A 21,262-nucleotide genomic window follows, 5' to 3' on the forward strand; every position below is an offset into this window, starting at 1 on the left:
GGGTTGCAAAAGATGTCGAAAGGTGCGCGTGATTAAGAGTGATATAACGGTTGTCAAGTTGGGACGTGATGGATGTTGCGTAGAAAGTTGAAGAGCTTGCGAAAATATTTATATACAACGCGAGCTCGTGAATGAATATAAACACACGCAGTATTAAACAGAGGTTGACACTGTTGCTTCTTTTTAAAGAAAAAAAATTTCTTCCGACACGTATACGTCAGTTACGCCATTATCATTTTTCATCAAATCATAATTGTCCAGCCCAAGAACGTTGATTAATTATCCTTGAATCGTTACAATTGTCTTCCAATTTACTTCTGTGCGATTGATATACTCCACTTGTCCAATCACGACAACCAGCTTACATCGATCGCTCATACTCGATGCTTTCGAAGGCAACAAAGTTTCTTCTCGCTCGAAATTTCAATCGACCACCACCAACCGGCCCTCTTTAAATCCGCCTTCTCCACTACTATCCCCTCCCCTCCATTCGTTCCCAGAGAGCCTCCCTCCCTATGAAAGAGCGGATACTCACGGATGAAACGTCGAGAAGAAACAAAGATCCGATACAGCGGCGGCGCAGCAGAAATCTCTCAACAACCACTTGACTCGACTCGCCATAAAGTCAAAGGGAAAACTTCCACCGTGATAAATTCGACCGCGCCCTGCATTCTTTTCAAGACGGTTTCCTCTTTAACTTCTCTCCACACAGCCGGGGAACGTCAGACCTCACAATCTCTCGGTCTTCCATCGTCTGCAACTCGATTTTTCAACCAATTGAAAAGAGAGAGAGAGAGAGAGAGAGAGAGAGAGAGAGAGAGAGAGAGAGAGAGAGAGAGAGAGAGAGAGAGAGAGAGAGAGAGAGAGAGAGAGAGAGAGCTTTGCCTCAGGTTTTTTCCTCGAAAAGGAAAGGATTAAACCTCGACTCGCGAGAGGATACATTTCCCTTCCTGCCCTCGAATATTCCACCGTATTGTACACACGGTGTGCGTATATATATGTGTGTGTGTGTGTATATGCACGGCTTGTATCATTCCGCTCGTGATGTCGTCGCGGAAAATTAAGCGAAGGACGAAGAAAACGTTTCGTTGAACCTTGTTCATCTCGTTACCGTCTCTTACGTGTAATGGGAAATTCTTGCGTCACGTCTTTTTTCCATCGCTTTTTGCTACTTCTCGATCGCTTCGTCTTTTTTTCTTTCTTTTTTTCAGACGCGAGCAGATTGGAAAGTGACACGTTAGGAAGAAGTGGAAAGTATGCTCTTCGTTTTGAGTTTATACGAAACTATCTAACGTCTAAAAACTTAGGGGGAAAGTTAAGTGGAACGAGATATTCATTCGTGAAACTCCGTGGAAATGGAGATTTAAAATATTTCTTATTCGATTATATATCGTCGACGTTTCGATTCCACGTTTTTTCACCCTCTCTCCTCGAGTCGAAGAGACGCTTTCCCGGTTAAGCTGTGAATGAAATCGAGTTCAAATCCACGCTATTTACGTTAAACCGCCGTTTTGTTGCGTGGCAAGCGTACAGAATATTAGAAGAGCCTTCGAGAACAGTTTCGATCGTATCCTTGCTTCAATAATAAATGATCGCGAAGACGATCATTTTCGATCGGGAATGAAGGGAGAACAAGAAGGGAGAAAGAACAAGAGGATACACCACGCTTTCGCGTAAATTCCATCCTCTTATTAAAATTATTAAAACGGTTTAAAACGGTTGAATCGTGAGGATTATTGAAATAGTAATATACGATATAACGGCAGCAGGTTGTACGAGGATGGGATACACGAGTTGGCTTCGCGTGCTAGGCCACAAATTATTCTGCGCTAGATAGAGTAGGATGTCTGTCTAGCTTTATTACAAGTAGAAATTTATAACTCGAGGCTTGAAACTCGTCATCTCGGTTGAAATATTCCTTTCTTATAAATATTCCACTCTTACACGATATATTATGCATTACACGTTTTCTTTAATCTCGGTTATACTCTGATAGACTTTTAATCGTGGTGTAACGGGTTGGGATCGTTGCCAATTAAATCTACGATCGATAAATTAGCGAAATAATTAGCGTCTTTCTATTCCATTCGCTCACCACGCAAACCATGCTTTTTTTCTTCTTCTTTTATTCTTGACATAAATTTAAACGGATGTTCAGTGAAACATGGTGTAACAAACGAGGTCGTTGCGTTAGATTTATGCTGTTTACGTTCCAACTTAGCCACCGAACGGATAATTGAAGGGAAGAAGAGTAAGGAAAGATGTAAATACGAGTTTTTTTCTTTTTTTTCATCGATGACGCGAAATCGATGACGCAGACTCGCTAAATTTTCCTTCAACTTTTTAAGTACGTTCTCTTCTTTTGTCGGCGGCTTATTTAAATGCAGTATTGGTATAACGAAGTTTCAAGTTTTTTTCTATCATTCATTGACAGCTTTTAAATCAGCTTTCGAATAAATCTTCGGAAGAAGGGGGAAGAGAAGGAGAAACTTGTCTACTCCGATATATTAAGGGGAAAAAAGATATTTCCTCGATTATTTATTTTATCAACAAAACAAGATTCTGAAGAATACCGGAGAGCACGATTTACAAGTTTCGAATTTAAAAAGCTTCTCAAAATGATAAATGATGCAGGAAGTAGAGGAGAAAGCATTATTATCGTTAATCAATAACATTCCTCGAAGTGCGATAATGAATGTGTACGAATCCATTTTCATAAGATGCGTCTTATCGTTAAAATATTGAAGAAAAAAGCGAATCAAAAGTGGAATTTAATTTCTCATTGGATTTCATTAAATTCGTCCTTAACCGTAACAAGGAAGAAATTCTCCGACATTCCGAGATCATTTATCCTGGTAAGAAAATGATTTATAGATTTCCTTTATCGCTTAAAAGTATTTTTCTCGAGGTGCGTAAATGTAGGGCAACGTTTCTCTCTAACGTTTTCTCACACCCCGTGAAAAAAAATAACCGCGTTACTACGACCACATTACCGTTCAACAGTGGAAGACATTTTTTTTTCTTTTTTTTTTTTTTACAAATTTTTATGGAGGAAAAAGCGCGCGATACCTGGACAGGTTATTACTTTTCCGCTAGTGTACATGGTGGCTCGTTTGAATAGTGACAAGTTACAAATTTGGGACAAATAATTTCAACAAATAAGTTTTACAATGCGGAAATTTTTTTTTTTTTTTCGGAATATTCTGCGATATTCTTTTTATGGTACGACGGGATATTTGGAAGATTATTCTATGAATTAAACATCGCGTACTTTACGATAATAATATCGATATTAAACTACGTTATCGAAATATGGATCGGAAATATGATGCATTGTACATGCATATAGCCACATTGGGAAATTATATTTACCTTTTTGATCGAGGTTTATGTTTCGTAGTGATAAGAGCGAAACATCGATATAATTAAAAATGACGAACGTTCCTGCGTACGCGTGCACGATTCATTTTTCAATCAGTTGTAATTAATTTCGTTCGTGTAATTATTCGTTATTCCATGATTTTATTATTATATCCGTATTGTATAAATATTATTTCCATTTCGATATTGTTACGTTGTATTTTGTATCGTTCGTGTTGTTATTTCTCGAATAACAAATTCCTTCGATTAGAGAAGTTGATCGAGAAAAATCTTCCAAGTTTTTCGCATCGTCGATGTTTTAATCACTCTCAACCCTCCCTCAGATTCAGCGTCGTGATTCGTATCGATACGTACGATTTTCGAAATTACGGATCCTTTAGCACGTTAATTGCCACTGCGTCTCGATGATGAGACTCGCACCAAGAGAATTTAGCGTACTTGTTTCGCCAATTTCAAAAGGTATTCGAAACTCTGATAATTTTCTTCTGTAATTTCACCGTATGTAAAAACCGATACGGGGGATTATATTGGTAAAAGTTATTTGTCTAGAAATAATATTAAAAAAATTTTAACAATTTTTAGGGATTCCGATTTTTTTCTTTTTAAATTCCATTTCTCTATTTTTTCAGCCAAAAGATATCTCTTTACGAGCAATTAAAATTCAAAGCGATGTTATTTTCATAAAGAATATCTTTTAAAGGCAATGTAAAATATAAGTAAAAATCATCGATTACGATATTTTTTGAATCTAAATATTTGCAAACATCGATAATTCGATTTTTAATTTTTAATCGAGTTGAATAAACCGATAAAACTTCTTTCATTTCTTCCCTATTTTTTATCAATGATAACAAAGATAGAAAAGAAGGAAAGAAAATTGAGATTCCAATTAATTTGTATTTATACGATTAATCGATGCTTAAGAATGATAAATATAACGATCTTAACGAGGCACGTATCAATGACGTACAGCGATGCGAATTTTATTTTATTCTCAGAAATCACCGATGGAATATATATTTCTATGAATGATATATTTCGTATGAGCGTTTAATACTGGAATTGAAGCAAAATACAATTAGCGTTGCAATTGCCTTCGATCGCGCTAATTTTATTCACTCTTTTCTTTTTTTTCTTCGTTGATCTTGAAGTTGCTTTGCTAAGCAAGCATTTTGTTAAGCAAGATTCTCAAAAATAAAAAAAAAAAAAAAAGAATGCAACTTGAAATCGTGCAATTAGAAGAGAAATAAAATTCGAATAATTGTAAGCGTTCCATTAAGCGTATATATGTATATGTTTATTAAAACATGATTGAAACCGGTGCAACCGGTGAACAAAACGAATCCTTCAGACGAAATACTCGAAACGGTATCCGAGAGTTTTATATCCGAAAGGTCGTTTAACTTCTGCACGGCGAGATCTCATTCTTTTCTTTGGTGATTCGCTTCATTTTCCTCTTATTCCTTCCTCTTATAAAACTTCAGATCTTTTGTAACATCGTGCACACACTGTTTATATTCGCTAATCCAAGCTCGAATATATAAAGTCGAGCTGTATAACTCGACTCTTCGTTTCAAACGGATGACTCTACTCGAGATTTTCTTGAAAAATATAATCCAACGTATCTCTGAACGTCTCGAGAACTGTTGCCGCGATTTTGATACAATTTAACAAACGTTACTCTCGCAAGGATGATAAAAGTAATGCGATTCTTTTATTCGTTCGATCCCGATTATAATCCCAAATGGCTTGCGATATACATCGCAAAGTGGCCTCGAACCAAACAATAGAGATATTAACTTTCAGATCAGTTTCACCAGATATCATAAACGTATCATGATTTTCTCTACGTAAAAGTTTCTCGATCACGCGATCGATCTCGTTACGTGAATACGAATACGAGGATGTATTGATCGATTCAAAGATGAATTTTACGAATGAACGAAAGAGAAATTAATGGAATCGAAGGAGAGGAATAATTCGTTTCAATCAGGGATGAGGGGGATGCAAAGAGGTTTCTTTTCGTGCATTTTTAATAATTTTCTTCATAGTTATCATAACTAATATTATTATTATTAAGAAATATACCAAGATATCTTCTTACTTACATCATTCATCATCATTTATATATATATATATATATTTAGGAATTTCATACCATCGTAATAATAAAAAATTTTTCAATCTAAATTATGATCAAATTTCATCATTTCCACTCTTTCTTCACTCAGAAAAAATCGATACCAGACCGATATTCCCCTTTACACTTACGACTTTATTTCTAGCACATATATTGAATTTTTCGTATCCCCCGATACAAAAAAGTCGAAACGTGTGAAAGTACATCCATTCAAAAGCTTCTTCTTCTTCTTCTTCTTCCTCTAAAACCCATTGTTCTTTAACATCCAGCCATAATCTTGCTCTTTCGGCGAGAGAACGAGAATACACTTTCGAGGCAATCGGTCAGACGAGATCGACGAAAGATTTCCCCCTCCCCCCTCTCTTTCGTGATCGATAGAAGGAAAAATCGATACGATCCTTTCATCGAAGGTAAAAAGAAAAGGAAAAAAAAAAAAAAAAAAGATATGTTCGTCTTCCAGGAGGGCGCACGATGGACGGAAATGCGGAAATCGCCGAGCGGAAGTCATGGTCAATGGAGCGGGGGTAAAGCGCCATGGCGAATCAAACGGCCAATTACTATGGGGACGTTTATCAATGGAATCACACGGTGTCGTCGGGCGAGCGAGATACGCGGACGGAATATTATCTACCGAATTGGACGGATCTCGTTTTGGCGGGGCTGTTCACCATGTTGATCATCGTCACTATAGTAAGCAACAATTAAGCGAGCTGTACAGGAGGAGGAGTGGTTTGCTTTGTCGCCGGTTGATGTCGGTTGTGATACGATACCATTTCGATGGCTGCCGTTTGTGAAAGGCCAGTTGTGAAACGGGAGAAAGTTGTTTGAGGAAATTCGCAAACAACGATCGTTAATCGACGGATCGATTGTTGAAACCGACGATGAATATTTATCCGAGATAATTATCGGAATAAATCCTTTTCTCGTCCCGCTTGACATCTCTTCCCCCCGTTTATTATTATTCCGTATCGAGTTATTCATTCAGTCGTTTCGTTCGAATTATTCAGCTTCGTTACTTTTTTCTTTTTTTTTTTTTTCGTGTCGAAAGAAAATTTGCAAACAACAAACTCGAATAGATGGCGCGGGATATGATCGAATTGTTAAAATTGGCAAGATTAGGCGCGTGACTAGATCGTTTGTTTCCCTTTCTCTCGAGCGCAAATTTCGCCAATACTACGGAATAAAATGTTTATTTTTTTTCTACTTGTATGACAGGTGGGCAACACTTTGGTAATTGCCGCTGTGATAACAACTAGGCGTCTACGGTCCGTTACTAATTGTTTCGTGTCCAGCTTGGCCGCTGCGGATTTGCTGGTTGGTTTGGCCGTGATGCCACCAGCAGTGCTGTTACAGGTATATAAGAGTATATTTAAAACTCTAGGGCGTAAGGATAAAAACGTAAAAATATCAGGACAGGAAAATATGTATGTGTATATTTTTAATTAAACTCGATTTAGAAGTTTAAGATATATATATAGATAACGTGGAATTGAAAAGGAGTAGAGAAATTAAGTGGAACGAATGGACGATCGATGAGGGGACGTCTGAGATATTTCGTGGTTTTCCATTCGAAAAGTTCGAACTGCTCGTGTGAGAAGAAATTTCTCGAGCGTTGCTGCTACGTAAATCAACAAGAGGGATATTTCGATCGGGAACGTTGGGACGATGTATCATGCTATAAAAGTCGAAGTTAATAAATGGTCACTACGTTGGCGTTAACACCGTTTTCAAAACCCGTTTATAGAGACATTGTATCTGTGTGTAAAAGTTTGCAAGACAATTATTACAATTATTACGATTTTTTTATATACCATAGAGAGACACGTGTAAACCCATATCATATTTTCCGATCTATCCAATGATACGAATTTCAACGAGCATTATTAGCATGATTGAAAATTAAATTAAAAACTGCGGGAGAAAGAAGACTGCGTTTTAACGCAGTTAGAAATTAATATCCCCATTTTATTACGAATGAGAACCTGCTAAAAGCCTCACATTAAATTTAATTAACATTAAGTGAAAGGGAAATTTATCCGAACGTTTTCATAATTAAAAATTCCGTATCATTTCGTTACGTTGCCATTAAAAGTCGAATGAGCGTACTATAGATTTATTCGTTTATAAAAACGAACGATCTCTTCGTTTCTCGACACATTAGCCATTCTCGGCTTTAAAGTGACGATTACCAACACAGATCGTTCGTTCTTCTTCAACGGTGAATAGCAATTTTGCATATAGATTGGAGCCCAGAGTCGTTTCGTAATGAACGCTCTTCGATACGGAACCGATCCAATCAACCGGATACTGCGGGGACCATTCTTAATGTCCACGATTCTCAATAGAGGCGATTACTCTTTTCCGATGAAACGCTTTGATAAATACGAACAATAGGGAAACCTTGGAAAATTAATTATTAACGCGATTCTCCTCCCAATCGAATACATTCGGTTTATTTGCGATAATTTAATCGATATTAATTAAACGTTTAATAAACTTTTTAAACAATTTGCAATTTAAATCGCCTGTTCGCGTGAATGCATAATGCAAACGGTGCCTCGCCAAGTTGATAGAAGATTGATCGAATTATCCTCCATCAAATTCATTATTTTCGTATTTACATATAACGACATATTCAACGATCGTGTCGTTGTTATAACGTTTCGATTATACGAGAGAGCGTGGCGATTCCGCGGTTAATTTTCGCGGTGAATTCGTTTCAAAGAGGAAGCAATGGAATTCACGGTGTCAATCGAGTCTTCCCTAGATGGTTGCTTTGGTAACTCGAGTAAAGCAAACTAACGCGATACCCTGAAGAGTTGTTTGGGTGAAAGTTTCGTTCTGAGAGAGAGAGGAAAAAAAAGAAAGAAAGAAAAAAAAAGGAAATATCGATGAGAATAACGAACGTCGCGGTCACGAGAGGCCTCTTCCGGCCAACGAATAATTTATTCCTAGCCCCTTTTCGCCAAACGAAATTAAAACGTTCCGTGCAATTAACCGGGTCTCGGTTGGTGGAGGAGTACAATTCGTAATCTTCTGTACAGTTTGCCTGATTATTACAGTTGGAAGTGTTTAAATGATAGTAGAAAAGAGTTCATCTTTAAATGAAAATCCTCTGGATCGATGGACGAGATTAACGGAACTCGATCGGAATGAGAGAATATAAGAATTGTTTCCTGAATTTCGTTTGTCGTTAATGGACACCGACGACGATTGATTTCTTCTTTGGCGTAAGATTTTTCGCTCCGAAACTCGTGCAAGTTAGGGAATTCAATCGGTCAAGATTAAATTAATCAAAGTTCGGTTTAAAGAAAGAAGTTGAAGATTGGCTCTTATAAAATAGAGATAATGAAAAATGATCGTTCTTGTTTTCTCATCCTCATCAACGATCGAGTTGAGAGCAATAAAATCATAAATCACGCTCGAGAAAAAATGCTAATGGTACAGAAGAAATATGACGTACGAAATATTGGTCGCGGTTGAAGAAGGCAATCGAAAAAGATTACAACATCTTTCTTAATGCGATTTTTATTAAACCGGCAACAATGTCAAGACTCGTGAAATGTATCTGAAAATATCATTGTCAGAAAGGATGAGCGAGTGAATTCAGTTACAAATACCGAGAAAGAGGTAACCGAGATATCTCGTTCGAAGCAGCGGCATGTGAATTATATTGCATCGCGAGATATTACACAGCGTTGCACCAATGATTTTGCATTGTAAGATATTTCGTATGAAAGACATTGCGTTACAAGATATTGCGTCCAAAGTATATCATAATGGATCATATAGGCGAGATATTTTGCCTGTTGATTTGTTACAGATTATCGTTAATAACGTAACTTTTATATCGATATAATTTTATAATTAACATTTAGTTTGAAAATCGAATAAAAAATCCAGTAGATTAATAATTTATTGATTTCGTTCGATGAACGAGTTTTCTTCTAATTTCATTTTTTTTTTTTTTTTTTCCATATGAACGCATCTCGAATCTTTTGTGTTGAAGATCGAAATAAAAGCGAACTGTATCTCAATCTTGAAAGGCTGACTTTACTCGTTCAAAGTGAACTTGAATATAAAGGAACATAGTATTTCTAAAGATTCTTTTTATTTCTATAGTTATACATGTTTTATTCGGATTTTTAAATCTTGAATGAGATCGAAATCTTTTGTAAATAATGCATCGCGTATAATTGTACCGTTACGATTAAAATTTAATAGGAATAATATCGGGATAAGATCAATCGATCGAGTTTTTTTTAAAGACGAAAATTTTCATTTCGCTTTGTCTTTTCATTCTTAAAATGAAAATCTGAAAGTCCATCATCTCGAGACATTGTAAAAATGATCTCCTATCTCGTAATAGGATAAAGCATTAAAAGATGCACAATGGTTTGGAACACAAGTCCAAAGCCAAGTCACGTACATAATACACACTAACAGAAGTTCCTTAGAGAAAGAAGATACGCGGACAATGATGTTTCATATTTTCTTTTTCGCCTTTTTGTCGCGTTACGTGTTACAAAAGGTGGGCAAGATGAAAAGTGCTACGATCTGAATAATGATGCAACACACAAAACATTAATCTCAAAGTGTTTTTAAGGTGAATGACAATCCTGTTTCGATAAACTATAAATATAAAACAATTCAACGATTATGAAATAATATTATCATCGTCACAACACTTAACTGTTATCAAACTCGGTATAATAAAATAATTGAAAAAAAACTTGGGAAAAAATACGTAACAAATATTTAATCTCTCGACGAAGATTGATTAACTTGTACAGGAAAATAAAAGAAAAAAAAAAAAAAACAAATAATTTTCCGGTTAAAATTTCTGGATGATGAAATTTTTTTCTCCGACCAATATCGAACGAATCAGAAATAAGATAAATTTTACACAGGGAAACGAGTGTTTAACAGCTCGACATTAATCTCTGTCAACGACACACTGATGCTCAACTTCACTTTTCGTTATCTATTGACAAATTGTTTCGATAAATTCCATACAAGTTGGCTAAAATAATTCGTGGCCGGGGATATCGAACGGAATTAAAAGTATCATATTTTCTCTATAACGCTTACCTTATCCTCTTTTCTTACACACAATATCCATTCATTCTCTACTTGCAATACGAGAAAATCCTTTTTCAAATGTTACAGATCTTTTTCTGTGTCGAGACGAGATGAAAGTATCCATCATAATACACATTCTCTATTCACGATCTTACATTGTTCTCGCATTGTCAATCCTTTTTTTTTTGAATATTAAAGATTTTTTTTTTCAAGACGAATATAATATCTACAATCTTACGATTCACGATTATTAACAATAAGAAAGAAAATATTTCTTTCAAGACGATATTCTATCGTAATATTTACAATCGTACGATTTATATACCGTCGATAATAGCGAAGAAAATGTTTCTTTCTTCTTTTTTTTCAAAAAATTTTTTTATATCGAGATAACGTGGATGTTGGAAGATTAAAGATTACCTTCGTCAACGCGAGATCAAAATTTCGCGTAATACCAGCCAACTCGATCAGATGGAAAATGGAAACGATCTTGAAAGAGGTTAGGTCGCCCCCGCCTATCCGTAAACTCCAATTGTATCGGCTTGGATGGTGCTTTCTCCTCTACCCATTTACAGATTAAAATGGAAGGCCGCGAGCACAGCAAACGAACGAAAACAAACTTCAATATCCCCGAGACACTCGCGCGGAATCATTTGCAACGCTAACGAAACTATACGCTCGCGTCTAGTTGCACAGGTCAGCTGACATTGTTTGCGAGAGGGAGCTCTTTAACCTCTTCGCTCGTAATTAGAGCTTTAATCGTTAGCATGGTTTGTCGCACGATTTTTCAATTCAAACGCATTTCTACAATCAAATCTCGATATAACATCATGGAATTTGTTCCTTTTTTTTTCTTGGATATGAGAAAATTATTAGCTTTGAAGATCATTAAAGTGTCTCCCTCTTTATCTATCTTCGTATCGTTAAATTCATAGAAATTCTTAAGGGGGAATGTTCAATTACATGTCGGTTTAAAACTCGTCGGTTTAAAAATTTCAAACGGTTGAGGGAAATATTCGCATCTTCATCTCATAAAAATTCCCGTATTTCCATGTATTATTATATTCCCGTTGCTCGGATGCATAATTCTAATGACTAGGGCGTCTCAGTTATAACGAACAAGTAAATTATTTCCGATATCGAAAAAAAAAAAATAATAATAAAAACGGTATGTTCCAGTTTTTTCACCAAAATATCGGTATATTTCACGAATAAAAATAGATATAACGTTCGATTTATAACCCACCTAGCGTAACACCTAGTTTCTCTTATCGTCTATTTCAACGGTTTTGTAAATGTGTTTTTCGAAATGGGTAGTGTGCATTCCAACAGAAAAGAAAAATAATAACGTTGCTTCGGCGAAGAAATTGAAGTTACGATTTCAAAAATTATTACACTACAAATTATATTTGCCGACAAATTGAACAGCATCGTATCTCGACACCTGTGTGGGAGATATTAAAGCGACGTAAATTTCATCCGTATCACATTTCACCTTATCGAAAACTTTAATGGTCGAAATTCGAGAGATACGTCTATAATAAATAATAAAAATTAGATATTTCTCGAAAAGAAATGGCTAATTCAAAAATTCTTAAAGTTCTAATTTAATTCCAATTTTCATATTGTTTTAATACATCAACATTAACAAAAATAATTTACAGTATAAATAAAATACTCTATAGATGCATGATCGTATTAAATAGTTTGAAGGCCATGTAGTAAGTAGTTTCACCAGTGATGCGGGTCAGCATCTGTAATCGTCCCATGGGTGGAAAATTGCTGGAAGAAACTTAAAAGTTAGATAATAAAATTGGTCACTCCAGTCGCGTCATGGAACAAGATAAAATATTCGATAGAATCGGAAATTCTAGATAACTTTGAAATACGATGAATCAAAAATTTCTTTGAACAGAAAAATACACGCGATACGATGCTCGGCTCGAATATTTTCGTGACCGAATCTTATGTAAATTTTCGCCTGATCAATTATCTTCGTATATTTCTTGCAACAATTACGGTTACCGCGAACAACTCGGAAAGCAATCAACGTCACAATGAGATCGAAGTCTGGCACGCTCGCGTGTGTACTCGTCAGGCGAATGGGTTCAGCTCGCGGCTGTTTAACCGTTTTAAGTGGTATGAGGTGCGTGGTAGGTCTGTCCGATGAATACCATAGAAAGCATAGATACGTATCTAATATCGTCAGTATAGATCGTGAATACAGTGGAAATTAGTTTTGAAACGGAATGAGATAAGGTAGAGAAAAATATTTATAATTGGTGAAAAAACGTGACTGTTTCAAAAACAACGTGAGAATACATTTAGTCGAATAAAGGTGAAGAATGATTATGAAACGTGTCTTTTAACAATGTAAAAATGTAATTGCAGAGCAACAGTTAAAAATAGAACAATGGCACGATAGTTAGTCTTTTTGTCTCTAAACTTTAGTGTAATTTATTGTCTGCGTTTATCTCAATTGAATATTTAGATTTTGAGGTTATGTTTACATAGATCGTTAATGCCAAAGGTTGGATTACACATTTCTTCTTATTTACGTCCAAACTTTTACTTATTTTTATACGAACAGGTATGCTATGCTATTTTTATACATGCAGATTGCACGAATTCTTTTTTTCGTGCCGTATAACAATAATTAAATCAATTGTCCAAATATGTATCATCATCGTTAATTTATTTAAGAATTAAATTTAAAGAAAAAAAGATATCGTGAATTTTCGCGCAAGATGTTTAATAAAACGAATTTGACGAAGCTCACAGGTGGTACCTGGGAGTTGGGCCCGATGCTCTGCGACTCGTGGGTCTCCCTCGACATTCTTCTCTGTACTGCCAGCATACTATCGTTATGCGCCATATCCATAGACAGGTGAGTACGTTGCATTACCGAATCGAGGCACGTCGAAACGAAACGAGATTACCGCGGCAAATTTTACCGTGCGGGAATAGAGTGGGCAAACGCTTCGCCTATGCTCGAATACCAATAGACACAGTAGTAATCCTGATCTTCTTTTAGCGTTGAAACGAAATCGTTTAAACTTTACAGGAAATTTTCTATGAAGAGAGGCACGTACTATTTATATCGATCGGTGTTTAAACCTGTTTTCGGTCTAGTAGCTGAAAAAAATTAAAAGTTCTCGATTTCGAAGCCAATATAAGATGAGTAAGAGTGAAAACGTGAAACGAATGTTAACTGTATTTTCCAACAGTCGATAACTGTTAGCGCGTTAACTGGCGCGTTAAAATTTACAGTTCGAACGGAACTATTTGAAACATACTTTAAAACTTTATCATCTTAAATCGAACGATTAAACCTATTCAAACTTTCAACTATCCCAAAATTTCCAACTGAAATTACGAAAGACGAAATGACACATTCATTTTAATTAGATTCTATTTTTTCCCAAGTATTTCTCAATATGAAATAAATTTTTTTTATCATTGATTCGAAGCTCTAGAAATAACGAATTCATCGAATCTTTAAAAACTATCTGTCATAAGAAACTACTTAAACGTTTGAAAAAACGATAATCCATTAGAGAAGAGAGAAGGATAAAATGGATGAGATAACGTTTCATAATTTAGCCCGTTTAATTTTTTCATTTTTCAAAATCAAAACGATAAAAAACCTCAATTATCCTCACACTATTATCCTATCAACTTTTATCTCAAAGTTACACCTCTGATCACGTCTTACGTGCTTTCTAAATGAATTTTCGTTCAAGGTATCTAGCCGTAACTCAACCGTTGATATACAGCCGAAGACGACGAAGCAAGAGATTGGCCGGTCTAATGATCGTCGCAGTATGGGTGTTAGCCGGCGCCATCACCAGTCCACCTTTGCTAGGATGTTTTCCACGCGCGACAAATCGCGACATTAAAAAATGCTCGTACAACATGGACTCCTCGTACGTGATATTTTCCGCGATGGGTTCGTTTTTCCTACCGATGCTGGTGATGCTTTACGTTTACGGGAGGATATCTTGCGTGATCGCCAGCCGCCATAGAAATCTCGAAGCGACCGAGAGTGAAAACGTTCGACCACGGCGCAATGTCTTGGTAAGCATTAAAGATATTTATTCTATATGTTTCGATTCCATAAAAAATATTCTTTCATTTTTCTTCGTATTTTCCGAGGTACAAGTCTTTGTAATCGCATTTGAAACACGATGAATGTTATTCTCAAATACGAAACAATTTCAACGCGGTAAAGATTATTCTTCCGATTTATATTTTTATCTTCTTGTGAATTTTTTATTCGTGTGCTTACATTTATCGATTCTCTAGAAGGATATTCTTAATCGTTAAATTTACTCGTGCATGAAGACTGTTCTTATTTTTAGTTCTAGTTTCTAGAATGCAATTGTGAATAGGTTAGATTAGGTTAGAATTTTACTTGTTGTCAAAATTTTCAATAAGTTATGTTATATCTTATATCTATGAAACTGCACATTTCACCAAGACTTGGTCGACAAATTTATCCATGTATACATATCTAAATTGTATAATTTTGAAAGTATACGGATTGGAAAATTCACGTTTATCCGAAACATCCTTCTACTGGTATTGTTCTAATTTTTCTGCATGGTTTCTCATAATTATAAAAATATCACGCGTTAAGCTCGAATTTAGTTTATAAGGGACGGCAAATGGAAGAAAAAAATCGTGAAATAAAGTATTGGATTTGAAAAATATTAATAAAATACCGTGAAATTAGCGATTGCACGGATGAATCAAACGCAGATTTGCATTGGAAGACTGACGAGCGCGTATAAATGAGAAATCGATTTGCAATTTGAATCTATTGATACTAATGCTTACAAACCTGTTACGATGACACCGTTCGACAGATTTCCACTACGTAATGCGAAACTCATGAATATGGAAGCGTAGACTTGCTCGATATTGCTTTCGACGCTGACATCAAAATCTTGCGCCTCGTTATTATCGTACTTTTACAAAAACTTGATAAAAAATTGACGAATCGTTCAATATTTAACGAACGATAATACCTAATTTACATGAAATTTTAAAGAAAATACCCAATGTTGGTTAAAATCATATCGAATTTTGATTTTTACATCGTATCTTGAAACACTACGTATTATATTTACTTTAACAATCTCATTAAAGTTCCTCGTACTTTTGTATATATAAAAATGTAATTTAATGTTTTTTTAAAACAGAATAATCACCAAGACATTTATCTCCAAGAACTAGTTAGTAACCGGATAATTACGTCTTTTCTACGAATATCGCTCGCCCCCATAAAGAGGATGACATCGAATAAATTCCCCTTGAGGAATCGTATTAAACTCGAGGGAGAATGTCTAAATTTTTCTCTTCTTCGGATTCTTTCTCGGTATCTTACAAAAATTACAAAAATTCTTTATATAACACTCGAAATATTTTGCTCGCGTCACACACGCGACGTGATCGATAACAACCAGTTCCACGATATTTCCACAAATGTCTTCTCGAATTAAAAGGACTTTATCGTGCTCCGTCTAGATTCACCCTCCCTTTTTGCACCCTGTTTGAAAAGGATTTGAACTCAAGCCCAATTTGCCGCAGATCGAACGCGCGAAGAGCATCAGGGCGCGAAGAACGGAATGCGTGACCAACAGTGTGACGTGCGACAGGCCATCCGACGAGGCAGAACCTTCCAGCACGAGCAAAAAGCCCGGAATCGTTCGCAGCCATCAGCAGAGTTGCATCAACAGAGTCGCTCGAGAGACAAAAACGGCTGGCACTTTGGCGGTGGTCGTAGGTAGGTCAGAATTGATCATTTTGAACGTAATAACATTTATTCCAGTAGTTTTTATAGTTGATTATTCGACGAAATGATAAATGGTTAGAATACAAATTATCGAAATAACTTTATTGGTAATTTCATAAAATGTTAATTTGAAAATTTTTCTAGGTGGATTCGTGGCCTGTTGGTTACCATTCTTCATCCTCTATTTGGCCACCCCTTTCGTGCCTGTCGAACCACCCGATATCTTGATGCCTGCGTTAACTTGGCTAGGTAGCGATCATTCTGCTTTAAATAGTCGTAATTGTTGAATTTGCATCGCAATTCAACGATCATGATTCTCAATTTTTTAATGTTAATTGTACGCATTCATGAATATGAAAATGATTTAATTAAAAGAAATGAAGGTATAGAAGAAAAGTGCTACAATTTGGCAAGGCTTACGCTTGTCTGGTGATAATTTTGTTAATTTAAATGATTATTGGAGCAAGAAAATTGAAGAACATCTCGATGGAAAATATCTTCCTCCATTCGAATTCGTTATTATGTTCTATACGTTATATGTTATTATTCAATGATTGTTTCGTTCGATTTCAGGGTGGATTAATTCAGCTATAAATCCATTCATCTACGCCTTCTATTCGGCCGATTTTAGACTTGCGTTCTGGCGATTGACCTGTCGAAAATGTTTCAAAAGTAGAACGAATTTGGATCCCAGCAATCGGAAATTACCAGCACCGGCTAATTGGAAGAAAGACACAACGAGAACGTGAAGATAGGGGAAGAACGAACGTTGATACGATCACCCCTTAGGTCGTGATCGTAACGAGGATCACTGTGATTTATTTAATAGCGCGATTCACATCGATCACATTCACCTAATTTATACGAAGCGTACATTCTCGCATTCAAACTAAATGAATTTTTTCAAATTAAATAATTTAAGAAACAGATAAATAATAGGTGCATGTAAAATGCGAATATCTTTATTATTCGGGAGATCGTACCAGGACGAACGTTGCAAAATTGCAAAATAATACGTACTACTGCGAATATAATTAATATAGAAATTTTTATATAACAGAATCTAATAGAATATAATTTAGAGATAGATTAAATGGAAAGAATTATTTTTTATTTCTTTATTCGATTCTCCTTTTATACAAAACAATGAGAAATTGCTATTTTAATATTGAAACCGAATATAATAATAATCATCATCGTCCGAATGATACATTTATTCGCAAAAATTCAAGCACTTTACTCGAACAATCGTGCATATACACGCACAACGACTGCACAATGTAAAATCGAATAAAAAAAAAAAGGAGACAAAAGGAATATTTATTTATTTAAATAATGGCGACACTTGAAGTTTGTTTACAATTGGGGTTATAATGGCATACGTAAAATAAAATTCGTAGAATCCAAGAAACAATAAGTAATAATCGATCGTAGGAAATAGTCTTCCTTATATTACAGTATATCTTGTCTTGTATTTATCGACGCATAGATATCTGTAAATGTAGAAAGTATGCAAGTATACGGATTTTATAACGTCCCACTGAGTTGTTTCATTCAATCCCACTCCTTTTATTTTTCGACTTCATGTTCAGATGTTAATTATATGACACCGGCTTTGTAGCCTTGTATCGTCGTAAATTAGCTCAATGAGATATTAATTAGCCCTCTCTCTCTGTACAAAAGCTGTTTGTTCTTGGTTAGTCCAACGGTGTCCAAGTGCATTGCTTTGTGTATGACATAAAAGAAAATGCATTAAATGTAGATGTAAAAATTTTATCGAATGATTTTAACAAATGGAGATTTTTATTCAATTACAATTGAAAATATTGATACGAGAAAATTATATTAATTATTAATAATAAAAATGAAGTTGAATTGTGCAAATTTTATCATGATATATAAGTTTTATATATAAGAAAGCTTTTTATATTTATCTAGAAAAAATAAAAATATAAATTTTCTTGTGAAAGAAATACTATTTAATTTGAAAATAATAATAGATCAATCATGTTATAGAAAATTTTCTTTTTTCATTTTTCTTTCATTGTATTTTAAAGAATTTTTAAATTTTGTTAATAAAAAATGTGAAAATTATAAACAATCGTGTATCCAATTATTTTAAATTATTCGTAATTATTTCGTATCCCCATTCATAATTTTAATTTTAAAAAATGAATATAATATTCTGATATTAATAATTTTAATTGTTACAATGATTAAAATTTATAGAAAAATTTATAGAAAATTATTATACAATACCAAATTAAAAATGTTGAGATTATGTTAATTAATAAATTGGACAATGATACAATAAAGTTAATCAGAAGAAAAGAGCAAATTGTGAATGAAAGATAAAAATAGAATAATTGAAAATATTAAAATTAATGTTATCTTCAGTATCGCAAATGAAACACAGAAAATAAAGAGAAAAGATTACAAGAAAAGGATAGAGACAGCATAAAAATCAAACTACTGTCGCCATCTGTTGAGTGGTAAAGATAGAATAAATTGCAAAAATACTCGAGAGATGGCATCAAAAGCTCTATTTTACATATGCATATTAATTATTTTGTATTTTTGTTTAATTTATCGATTAAAAATCTCAACGAAAATTATTTTTATGTGTGCTTCTATGTATATTACATGTTCTAATTAATTCTTATATGTGTTAAATGCTTTTGAAGAAATATTTTTAAATTTAATTTTTACAAAAAAATTATTAAATTTAATAATGTATTTTTATTATATTTTTTATATACAACTTTTTGATGAATAATCATCTTCTTGTTCCACAATATCCAATAATTGGTATCGTTTTTCGTAAATTTAAAAAAATTTTTTAAATTGTTTATGATAATTTTACGTAAATTATTATTCAAAAAAAACGATATCAAACTATCAAATTATACAAAAAAATGTAAATAAATAAATTACAAAACATAATAATGAATAAATCGATAAATAATCTATAAATAAATTAATAAATAAGTGAATTAATAAAAATATATATATGTAGAAGTCAAATAATTAACTATTAAATTAATAAATTTTTAATATATAAATAAAATTAATAATTTGTTCATAATATAATATAATTAGAATAAATAATTAAAATAATTAAAATATATTAACGTAATAACTATATAATTTTTCCATTTCGATTGTAGATTTACTTTTGTTGTCAAACAGAAAGCCATTATTTAAACTGTGGCGTGTGGCCTTAGTCTCTTGTGGAAAATCATCGCGAAAGGACGTGCGACCGTAACCGGCTTCGATTCAACGCAGTAAGTAATTTTGTTCACATTTTTCTATTTTAATTTATAATTACTATAAATTTTATTTATTTAATAATTCATTTATTATTATTATAACAAAATTAATGAATATTTTAAGTTTCTTTATATTTTTTTCATCGATCATATATTTGATTGAGGTTACCGGTAATTTGTATTTCGTTGAGTTGAGATTTGAATTCATTTGTTATTTCATCTTAACATAGTTTTTTTTATGGATTTGTTTTATGATTATAATTTAGGCAAATTGTCCTTCGATAGAAATAATCTCAAAGAAAAAATGATTTATAGTATGCATACACTACGATTCCTAGCTGATAATTTTAATTTCTATTTTTTTTAATAAAAAGATCAACATTAGAATAAGATTCTATATTTTTAACATATAAAGTCAATTTTATTTTATCAAATTAAATTCTTTTTGCCTTTCTAAATACATCTATTTATATATTTTTCTCTTTTTTTCATCCAATGTTATGTTCAACATTAATAATATTTTTTTCATAATATAGTATTTTTAAGAAACTGTAACATGAATTCGCCTTCGTGACATGTTTCGACATATTTCGATATGTTTCGATTTATTATTGTATTGTCGTACATCTCCTCTCTCTAATTCGATAATCGAAATAAATTGTAACGCAGCGCGTCATCATGCTATCGATATTCGTAGCAATTAGAAGTTTCATTTTACCGTGACGTGTGTAATTTGTTTGTGATTTGTTTTTGCATAATATATATATATATATTTCCTTTTACAGTTATGTATTATTTATCATTCATATATTACTATTTAATCGATACACGTTTATATTTATAATTAATAATCTTTCGAGGGCTAAATTCATTTTTCATTTATTTGACGGTTATTGACGGTTAGAAACGCAAAACGGTTATAGTTTTAATTAATTTATATTATAACATTCTAAGATGGAATTTGTAGTTAATTATTGTAGTTATTTTAATATGATCGATTAATTTTATACATTTATTTGAAAATTTTTATTCTTTTTTGTACAGATTGCCTGATTACTGGTCCAACTTCAAAGGCGGGAAAAGTTTCAATATGGACGCCATTATACTTTTTCAAAGAGAACTTTGATATTTTGCTTGTGTACTGTATGTATTTATTTTATTTTTTATTCGATCGCTTTTCATTATTTCGAAGTTTATTTATACTTTTATAACGAATATAAATTGTGAATATATATTATATTGTGATTGGATATATATTATATTCATTACAATTAATACTTTAGCTTAGAAAATAATTTAAAAATATATATTCTTCTTATACGTGAGATTTTTTATTTATGAAAAATTGATAATAATTAATTCGTATTTCAAAAAAATAATAATAACGTGGTATGTTGTGTATTATTTTCTGAAACAAATTCAGAAAAAAAGATGTGGTAGAATGAAAAACTATAGAAAGAATATTTTCCTTCTTTTTCTATAAATCTTAGTATGTTTTTTTCTTTCTTGCCATTGATTTTAAATAAATTTTTGCATAAAGAAATATGTATGAAATGATGAATAAGTCTTGTAGATCTTTTTATAACATATATG

General features: G+C 33.4%; 1 protein-coding gene and 2 long non-coding RNA genes across 4 annotated transcripts in view; 2 read left to right on the top strand and 1 right to left on the bottom strand.

The window, feature by feature from the left end:
- The window catches only part of LOC100869272 (putative G protein-coupled receptor No18), a 58,897-nt gene extending 40,960 nt beyond the window's left edge, over positions 1 to 17,937 (top strand). Inside the window, exons 2-8 of one of the 2 annotated variants that reach the window (XM_003695609.3) lie at positions 5,982 to 6,211; positions 6,737 to 6,874; positions 13,378 to 13,490; positions 14,347 to 14,680; positions 16,196 to 16,391; positions 16,545 to 16,649; positions 16,974 to 17,937. In XM_003695609.3, the coding sequence (XP_003695657.1) occupies positions 6,056 to 6,211; positions 6,737 to 6,874; positions 13,378 to 13,490; positions 14,347 to 14,680; positions 16,196 to 16,391; positions 16,545 to 16,649; positions 16,974 to 17,149 (1,218 nt within the window). In that variant the 5' untranslated portion in view covers positions 5,982 to 6,055 and the 3' untranslated portion in view covers positions 17,150 to 17,937. Of the gene's footprint in view, positions 1 to 5,981; positions 6,212 to 6,736; positions 6,875 to 12,718; positions 13,194 to 13,377; positions 13,491 to 14,346; positions 14,681 to 16,195; positions 16,392 to 16,544; positions 16,650 to 16,973 lie in introns of those variants that run through there. The other variant, XM_086911693.1, reaches the window with a different exon arrangement.
- LOC147657004 (uncharacterized) lies at positions 12,193 to 13,839 on the bottom strand. Its single transcript, XR_015293214.1, has 2 exons — positions 13,392 to 13,839; positions 12,193 to 12,385 (listed from the first exon to the last, which is right to left on the bottom strand). It is a non-coding gene; the product is annotated as an uncharacterized LOC147657004 (long non-coding RNA).
- A 1,685-nt stretch (positions 17,938 to 19,622) lies between the features above and the next one.
- Positions 19,623 to 21,014, top strand: LOC147657005 (uncharacterized). Its single transcript, XR_015293215.1, has 2 exons — positions 19,623 to 19,684; positions 20,714 to 21,014. It is a non-coding gene; the product is annotated as an uncharacterized LOC147657005 (long non-coding RNA).
- The last annotated feature ends 248 nt before the right edge of the window (positions 21,015 to 21,262 follow it).

This window comes from Apis florea, unplaced genomic scaffold (assembly GCF_048593485.1).
Source record: "Apis florea isolate Af1SG1 unplaced genomic scaffold, ASM4859348v1 contig_3367_pilon, whole genome shotgun sequence".
Classification (NCBI taxonomy): domain Eukaryota; kingdom Metazoa; phylum Arthropoda; class Insecta; order Hymenoptera; family Apidae; genus Apis; species Apis florea.